This window comes from Trachurus japonicus, chromosome 21 (genome assembly GCF_045865225.1).
Source record: "Trachurus japonicus isolate A0001 chromosome 21, Traja_1.0".
NCBI lineage: Eukaryota > Metazoa > Chordata > Actinopteri > Carangiformes > Carangidae > Trachurus > Trachurus japonicus.
This window is the reverse complement of record NC_140927.1, coordinates 16,796,566-16,806,170: the sequence shown is the minus strand read 5'-3', so window position 1 is coordinate 16,806,170 and position 9,605 is coordinate 16,796,566. Positions and strand designations below refer to the sequence as shown.

Genomic DNA, 9,605 nt, shown 5'->3' with positions numbered 1-9,605 from the left:
GCAGATATCCCATTCTTTACAATTACGAGCGTTAATACTGGAGTTGCGGTGATCCTGTGTGACTGTTGGAGTAGCTGGGACCTCTCACACCACCTCAGTGGTACAGAAGAAGTGCACAGACTGCTTTCAGGCAATCAGTGGCATCAACATGGCCTATTATAGTACAGATGAATTGTGCCAAAGCATACAGTGTGTGAAGGATAGATACAATGACACAGCATCCACTTAAGAATCCTGTGTTTGATTTTATTTTCCAGTATTTATTATGAATGATATATTGAAATGTGTATTTATTGTGGTTTACTAAAAGTCTGTATTGAGTAAATTGCTTCACTATCTTAAAATTGTCTTCTGTTTTATGCTGGTTGTGAGTTGTTAAGCTTCATGTGCCTGATTTATTTAATTCAATTTCATATTCTGTGAAATGCATACGTTTTGCACAAAATCGTACCAATTTTGTTTTTTCAATATGTTGGGTTTTTCCAAGTGTAGATAGAGCCAACTTCATTTTCAGTTGTTTCATTTTTAACATGATTTTGAAATATATTAAATTAAAATTGCTCTTTTGATCTTAACCACTCCTGATGTAATATTTTTATATCCATGCACCAATGATGCCACAGCATTGAGGTACAGTAACTTGTCATTGATTTCTGAGTACAAAGCGCCCTCTGCAGACCACCGGGAGAAATGACACAAAGTGGTTCTCGACTGAATCCAACTAAATTTATTGAGCTCAAAATAACACATCTTGAAAACCAAGGCACCATACAGCTCCCTTATAAGGAAACCACTCAAACTTGATCTCACCCAGTCACAACATAAAGTAATTCACAATATTCCACAGCCATCTTAACACTAGCGCCTGCACCAGAAATTCACGTGGAGAGGGAGAGTTTCAGGTATTTGATCTGCAAATAAGGTTAAGTATGTGTATTAATTGGGTGCATTAATTTTACTTCGAAATTTCCCTTTTTAAGACACCAAAGTATATTATTTTAAATAATACAGGTAAACACTTCCACAATTAATTGATTTGAAGAGAAATGCATCCAAAAATAATGCTTGTGCTGTTAATGAAGCATTCAAATACAGTTGTATGTTTGTATGGATGACAATATGAGCATTCAAATGATCATAATTCTCTCTTAATGTCTGTTTATATAGCAAAAGGTTTCTGGTCTTAAGAGTTTGAAAGCTAAAAATAATTTTCCCCAGGAAAGTTACTGAATTAAATATGTAACTTGACCCTTGACCCTGATCTGAAGACCTTTTTGATCACAACACTGCAGAAGCGGATATCCTGTAACAGAAAATTGTTACTTGTAACATACCACCACCCATTCCATCACCATCCTCCAACCACCCTCCCGACCCAGAATAAAAAAACATCCAGTGCACTGAATGGTAACAAATACGAGGTTTAGCTTTCTTTAAAAAAACAAACAAAAAAACATTTTCTTAAAAAAAATGGGGGACAATGCACACCATTTTTGTGTGTTTCATAATTTCCCTTCCAGTCTCTTTGGTGTATAACATTTGGGAATTCTGTGTGTAAATGTCGGCGATCTACTGTGCTTTTTTGTTTTAGATTCCAGTACAAATCACAAAGGAAATACACTGTGGCTGGTTTTGTATACCTAATACTGGATGTGTTGGTTGTGAAGACTTAGAGCTGTCAAATACAAAAGAGGCACTTATCAACACAGTACGTTTTCATTGTTTTTTACAAATCTCAGTTCACAGTCAGATTGGGGGCATTGTTTCAATGCTTCCTTCCAGCAGTGGCACACTCCCAAAGTCCAAACTTTCCAGCAGCAACAGTTCAGTTCCTCTACATATAAAAATAAATTAAAACTCAAGGTCATCGATCTAAAAAAAACTTGCATATTAACTCCATACTGTATAGTATACCCATTGTCCTAGTATGCCTATGCATACAGAGTAGCTATTTAAGTGGTAGGTTGTACACTCAGACAAAGGACCAGTGCTGGTATCTGTCTGAAGGGTTGCAGATAGTAAGAGTGGGGTGCTCAAGACGGGCACTCAGACACTTTTTCAGTCCTGGAACGTAGAATAACTGGTTCTATATGAAGAGAAGACAAAGCTTTTACTTTCCCAAACACAAATGATAATCCAGGTATCTCAAATCACATTATAATGCAGAAATGCAAACTAAAAATATGAAAAGGAAAAATAAAAACTCACATCCTTCAGTTCCCATTTTTGTTCTGCTCCTACAAATGTGTTCCCGCCTTTATACTGGCACTCCTCCAGTTTCACAGCCCCCTCTCCCCCGTGCAAACACAGCTCCTTCTGAATGTTGTGTCTAATCTCACGACGTGTGGAGTACTCAAAATACTACAGACCAGAAAACAGATTTAAAAAAAAGCAATCAATCACTGCAATTAAAGGCATTAGGCATTGCGATACGGAAGATCATTAGGGCCAACAACAGAGATTTTTTTTTTTAAGATTCTGAGATAAAAAGTCAGAATTTCTCAGATAAAAATTCTGAGAGTTTTTCTCTCAGAAATTCTAGGTTTTCAACTCAGAAATTCTGACTTTTTATCTCAGACTTTTTCTCAGAAATTCTGATAAATTCTGAAATTCTGAGTTTTTATATCAGAATCTTAAAGAAACGTATCTTCTTAGCATTAGGGCCAACAACGGAGACTTTTTTTTAACCAACCTGGTTTCCTCCCAGTCCGTGACATGGGTACATGATCAGCTGTTTCCCACCCTCATTGTTCTCCCCAGCATCCAGACAGGAGTCTTTGCCCACATTTTTTACCTTTAGAGAAAGAAAAGGGAGGAGGAACTTCAGTCAGAGGAAACAAAATGAAAAACTAACATCCAGTGCAAGCTGTTCAAACAACTTTAGTCTCTGGAGTGCTTTCAGTGGTGTCAAATTGGAACTGCTCACTACCCTCTGGAGATCCTAAGTGGAAACCCACAGTGGCTAGACAGAGCTCTGAGGTTTGGAAAGAGGAGAGCTGGTGGTGTGGTGTGTGATCTTACAGAGCCAAAGCGAAGTGGGTTGAGATCGGGCATGAAGACTTCTGGGTAAACGTTCTTCAAATACCAGGAGAAACTGTTGCATGTCAGCCGCGCCCGGAGGTCCACCCGTTTGGAGATATCTCCAAATGTCCTCTGTTAAAACAATAACAGGGAGGAGATCAAAGCCATTTCTTCGAATTGTTTGTCAGCTTGTGTTGCTGGTGGGCTGGATGCCAACCGGGTAATTTATTTTAAGGTTACACAGCCCTTTCATTGAATTGTTTTCTATGCCATACAGAGCTAGCTGTAAGTAGGAAAAACACAAGCAAGCAACGTTAGCAACTTCTTGTCCCAGTAATTCTGTGGGCTAATTTCTAACATACTGATGTTAAAGCAGAAGTAAGCGGAATGTTTGTGTTAACTCATTGAGTGCCAACCACGTAATTTCTCGTTTTTCGTTCCCATGCGTTGAGTGCCAAAAACGAAATTTTTCGTTTTTTGCTTTTTTTTAAATTATGAAAATAGACACTTTAATACACATTATATGTAAATTTGGGGACTCTACGACGAGGAGAACTGAAATAGATGACGATCAAAGTCACATGACAGCTCATGATCTGGAAGTTTTTATCATAACTCAGCTTCTGCAAACGGAGTTCTGCATGCAGATGCAGCGCAGATGCGCCGCAGCTGCTCTGCTCTCACCCGCGAGGCTGCAGCAGCTGGGAGCTGAACCAGGAAGCTCTCAGCCGACTGTCCCGCCCGGTCTTCATCTGGAGCAACACCGTGTCCTCCCCAAAGTCCTCCCGCGGTAAATTCTGATGGTCTCTGGACCAAAGCAGACCGGCACCACCGACCCGTACCACAGACGGACCGCGACCACCGGCGGGACCGGTGTTCGCGAGCCGCTGTGGCCGGCAGAGCCTCACGTTCCGCGGCGAGAGGCTGTGACACGGCACGGTGCGTCTGTGTTATTGCTGTTTAGTGGCGCCCCCCCCGCCCCCGATGGTGGTTTTGTGAATAGAACAACAATTGTTGTGTATATTTATCTTATACGAGCCCTTTGATCCAGAAATGCGAGTGTCTGAAGAGCGACAGGCACAAACAGCGCACCTTTCATAAAAGACGCTCTATCTCCTTTTCTAGAAAAAAAGGAGGGATTTTGGTGAAACCCAGCCATGTTTAGCTTGACTTTTCTCAGGAACAGAGGCACGTAGAAACAAACGGTTTGTGGCCATTTGAAGGATAAAGTTAAACCTTTCAAATGAGCTACAGTATGTGTTGGTGGCAATAATATAGAATACACTATGGCTCTAAAATAAAAAGTCAAATATGGTCTAATTTGCCGGTACACTTGACTAAAACTTTGGAAAGGAGCGCGGCACTCAATGAGTTAATATAAGTCTTAAATAGTTATATCTTCCGACGGCAATCACTTATATAGAGTGTTAGGTCTGAAACACGGGTCTGTCAGTCACTCTGCTCTGCTGTAAGCCGAGGAGAAAACTTTCCTTGTATCCTACAAGCTTTATCTAATGAGGAGAGAGAACGGCATAAAGGGGCGATCCTCTCTGTGTGTGCAGCCAAGGGATGCGCGTGAATGTGGTGACGTAGGGACGAGGGCGGGGACTGCTAACTCCATCCGCTGACAGGAAGTTAGCCAAAACGACCGGATCGCTTACTTCTGCTTTAAGCAGGTGTGGTATAACATTCACTTCACATGTTAGTTAACCATGTTACTGTGCCAATATTTGCTAATTAGCAACCTACAAAGTACGACCGAGGCTGATGGGAATTTATTTTCTAGGTATTCAATTATAAAGCAGATGTAAATACTAAAGTAAAAAAATTGACCTGATAATAGCACGGAAGGGGAGGTTAAAGGGCTAACTAAAATTATTGCAATCATGTCATCCAGGGACCAAGAGTGTCTGCATCAAATTTAATGCCACCCATCTAAATAGTTGTTAATCTATAGAGATGTGGTATTGATTTAGGAAATGTTAAGATATTGAAATATTTCAGTCTAACGTGGTGGACCCAGTGACCAATCAAAATCTCCATCAACAGAGCCAAACTCTGAACTGTCATCCAATTATGGAAAGAAAAACACTGTAAGAAAACCAACTTAATGTGGCCTTAAAAAAATATTCTACTTCACCACTTTAGTTCTATATAGTCAATGACTGTGTTCTAGTGCTCTAATGTCCTTTCTTAAACAAATTAACCACAGATAAGTGTATTCGATCACTGCCTTTTAAACTGAAGTGTAACGGCACATTTAAAAGGATTTTCAGGCAGCCTCATGCTCTTGAATAATGAGAGCACTTACTATAATGATGAGAATGCTGCTCACACTGATAACTACAACAGTGGATTCCTTGGAGCTGTTGATGATGCCTTGTCTGTTTGAAGGCAGTGGGAGTGGGCTGCCCCGTTTTGTGAGGTGTAGCCCTGAGGGAACTATTTATTGCACCTTTGGGACCACATGTTGGGGAATGCTGAGAGCCAGTGTCATTTACCAGAGCTGACTTCCTTCAGGCCCTTTCCCCTCTGTCGCTTAACAGCCTTCAGCCCTTGAGAGCTAATGCACATCTGTATTCTGAAGAATGTGTTTCATTTCTGCAGAAAACCTGCAGTGAGAATTACAGTAGTGAAAAGCCGAGTCCTCCTCTGATTCCCCTTTCCCCTGCAGAGTAGGCTGTATCAAGTTAGTCATGATCAGGTTGCTGGAGCTGGATTTACTCAAACTTGTCTCAAGATGGGGGCGGGGGATAATGAGAGATCTTAAAAAGTACTTGCATATTGCCATGAGATGTAGAAGTGAAAGTTAATACTGCTGAGCAATGTGCTGTTCCATCAAAGTCAGTGAATTTGACAGAACATCTGAAACAATCACAGAAAAGACACCCAGGATGTCAGAGGCAACGTTTAGAAGCGGTACGTACATCTTTCGCCATCTGTGCTGCTTGCTGGTTACGACGGTAGAAGATCTCCTTATAGTCGTCCATCCACACCTCGGCCAGTCGGACCTGGTTGCGAGCGATCACTTGTGTACCTTTTGGGAAGGTGTGAGGGCTCTTTGTACGGAAAACATGGCCAACAATGGAACAAGGGATGATCTCCAGCTGTCCTCCACACTGCCACACCTGCAAGTTAATGGGAGACAGCGCAGAACAGATGCATAATGATGTGCATTTAGACACAAGCACACCTTTGCAGTTATTTGGACAGTGAAAACATTCAATGGATAAAAGGGATCAATGCTAAATAAAACTGTTGCCATACAGCCACAGTGACAACTTAGTGATGTCTTACCCTGAATGACATTTCAATATTCTCCCCACCCCAGATTTCCATTTCTTCATCATAGCTTCCAATATGGTAAAAGTATTCTTTTGAGATGGAGAAGAGCCCACCAGCAAATGTGGGAGTCCTGTGGGAAAAAAATATTTAAGAGCTTTAATTATATCTAACAAGAAATAAGAGTTCATATAAAGTTGCTAATCTATATTCATGCACCGTTTGTGCTTACTTTATGGGATATGTCTCATCTTTCCTCCTTTGTCGCTCATGATCTGGGAGACTCTCCCAGCCAAAAGCCAGGCCCCAGTCAAAGTTTCCCCGGTTGTGGTTCTGGCCATAAGGGGATGGTTTCATGAACTCAAAGGTATTGAGATCAATAGTGGTTATATCAGGACTGACTACGGCAGTGTAGTTCTCTGCTATCCTTGCCAGCAAAGGCTCCAGCCATCCATTGAAGCATTCACCTGTTGACACACACAGTTCATTCCATGACTTCCTTCCGCACAAAACACAGCAAAACGCACGGCAGCCACACCTATAGGTACTCAAGAGGTGTAACAACTATTGTTGGTCAGTATTTGTTTAAGTCAGGGTGTGGCTAACCACTTTAATGAGTAATATCTGAGGTGTTGACTAACAGTGGGCGTCAAGAAAGGTGAGCGTGTCACCGGTGGCCACAGAGGCACCCAGAAGCCGAGCAGTGATCAGTCCTTTCCTCTCTCGCTGTCGGACAACTTGCACAATGCTCAGCTGCTTCAAATAGTCATCCAGCTTGTCCTTTAATTCATCTGAAAGCACAGGAAATCCATTACACATGGAGTTATACTACAGGGTGAAAACAGTTAAGAAACAATAAGTCACTCTTGTACATAATATTCTCAGTGAAGAGCCAGAAAGGCTTAGACTCTAAACAGATGAAAAGGACATTTTGTCTCCTACCTACACTAGACTTGTTAACTCAGTTAACTGACTCGTTTCTTAGCACAACTTCTGCTGATTCCTCTTAGGAAAGTATTCACTAGCAGCCTCTCACTTCCCGTTGTAACCCACTTCATGGGCCACAGAAGGAGCAGGGAGCTCCTCTCTGCACGTTTCATGGCACACCAAAGAACTGCCCACCCAACACGCAGCATGAAATCGAACCCGAAAGAGAGTGGGGCGGTCCTGAAAGGCCCTATTGAGTTTTACCGTCCACGCTGGCGTCGTCCACCAGAATGATCTCCTTGAGGAGAATGGCAGGGGAGGTGTGGAGGACACTGTATACTGTCCTCAGCAGAGTACTCCAAGCCTCATTGTGAAACACAATTATCACACTGGTGGTCGGCAAAGGGGGGCATCTCTTGAAGGTTTGCTCTATACATCTGCAGCAAGGAGGAAAAAGAGCACAAAGATGTGACTGTCCAGCATAGCTCCTGAGTGGCACAATAGTCTAGTTATTACATCTGCAGACTCTCCCCTGTGGGGTGTCCATTTCAAATGTGACACAGCATGTGTAGCAGCCTCTGCAATAGCTGCCATGTCAGAGTGAGAGAGACTCTGCAACTCACCCCAGACAGCTCATACATGGACGGGATTTGTGTCAGTGTCATGCACTGACTGTGTACTGGCATGTATGTGGACTTACATGTACTTGGATGTACTGCAATTAGCCAAACATAACTGTGCTTCTTCCTGCACTGGCCACAGTAACTGGCCAGACAAGCTGAAACAAAGTCCCAGGCAGAACAATCATCTTTGTGGTTTCTGCCTGAGATTTTCCCCAGTGACGAAAAGCAAATATGATGAATTTGTTTGGGTTAGACTGTCCACTCTGCATTACCCCATCTATATTACAATAATCTGTGTGGGTGTTTTTCAGTGTGTGACTTGAAGTTATATTCTGGGCCAATACATGTGTCCATGGAGTAGTAACAGCCTAAGTGGTGCACATCTTGTACAGCACCAAAGCTACATTTACAACCCACTAGGTGGTGCAATTAGATGATTTCTTTCTTTTTTTTTTTTTTTATCAAACTCATTTGAAGAATAAAGTTACATTATTTGATCAACTCTATTCACTTGCACCACAACCATATTGTTCCTCTCACATTTTAGTGCGACTCTTCATGAAATATTTTGTACAAGTTTAACAAATGTGTAAAGATTATACAAGCTGACATACTCTGGTGGTCTTGTGTCTGCGCCCAGGTCTCTGCTCAGGGAGATGCGGTCACTGGCATACAAGTTAAAGCAGTGTTTCTCTTCACCCCTCTCCTTCTCCTTCTGCTCTTCAGGGCTCAGTGAGTCTGTATGGAAAGGTTTCCCAGCAGCTCCAGGAGCTAGGGGACTCTGAGGTGGCCGCTCCAGAGCTGGCCTGAGCTCAGCAGCAGTGTAGTGACCTGGCAGGCAGGACGTGCCGTCTGCTTTGTCTTGCTGACGTACGGGGGCTCTGATCTGCATCTTTGGCATTGCATCCCTGAAGTTATTGACAGCTCCCATCACCATGCCCAGCATGGCATCCCGCTTCACTGCCATCTCCTTCAGCCAGGGGTCCTCCTGCTGGCTTTGGCTCCCCACTTCCCATTGTATGAGGAACACAAATGTGACAAAGACTAGTGCCACTATCACCAACTTAAGTGGATGCAGTCGCCTTCGAAGAACTCTGCGGAGAGCTGTCATTCTTCTGGAGAGGAGAGCCAGCTGACTTTGGACTGAAATTCAGCTGTGATTAATACATTCAAGTGATTAATGATGATTACCAATCAGTATTGGTACAATAATCTAATTTAGGATTTATGTTTGAGGGGGGAAAAAATACAGGTAAGCAGTGCTCCATATCTTGTCATGTTACTACTTGAACATGTTCACTCAAAGCAACTTTAAAGCTTTTGGTATTTGAAGCAGAAACAAAGTGGAACCGATTCTGATGAAAACTAAAACTGCTCTGCTTGTATCTTCAAATCACATATTTTACATCTGCACATGGAATCAGCAAACAAGCCCTGCTCTGCATTCCTTCAGTGTGAAACACCACGTACCATGAGTCGCTGAACAACAGGTTAAAGTTGGAAAAGCCCTTTTAAATCGTTCCTATGAAATCCATGGCATCCTGCTTTGACCGGAGATCCTCTGTTTGTCGTTTGAACTCCAAACGAACTTTCCGCGGAGACTCCCCCCTTTAAAAAATGAAAAGATTTGCTCTGTTTTCTGGAGTCTCCCACAAACTTCCGTCTCGCTGGATCAAGGTGCGCTGAGCTCAGGTAGAAGGAGGAGACGTGCTTGCGCGCGTGCGCAGAGAGGACTCCAGCGTGTCAAAATCC

The 9,605-nt window shown here is 42.6% G+C and overlaps 1 protein-coding gene across 1 annotated transcript; it reads right to left on the bottom strand.

Annotated features, from left to right (window-relative positions):
* Positions 1-1,466: 1,466 nt before the first annotated feature.
* galnt3 (UDP-N-acetyl-alpha-D-galactosamine:polypeptide N-acetylgalactosaminyltransferase 3 (GalNAc-T3)) lies at positions 1,467-9,543 on the bottom strand. Its single transcript, XM_085765666.1, has 11 exons — positions 9,324-9,543; positions 8,468-9,007; positions 7,495-7,667; positions 6,945-7,094; positions 6,536-6,770; positions 6,319-6,436; positions 5,949-6,149; positions 3,022-3,153; positions 2,693-2,794; positions 2,209-2,361; positions 1,467-2,086 (listed from the first exon to the last, which is right to left on the bottom strand). Exons 2-11 carry the CDS (start codon positions 8,962-8,964, stop codon positions 1,973-1,975), a joined length of 1,875 nt encoding a protein of 624 aa, XP_085621792.1. The 5' UTR covers positions 8,965-9,007; positions 9,324-9,543; the 3' UTR covers positions 1,467-1,972.
* Between the last annotated feature and the right edge of the window lie 62 nt (positions 9,544-9,605).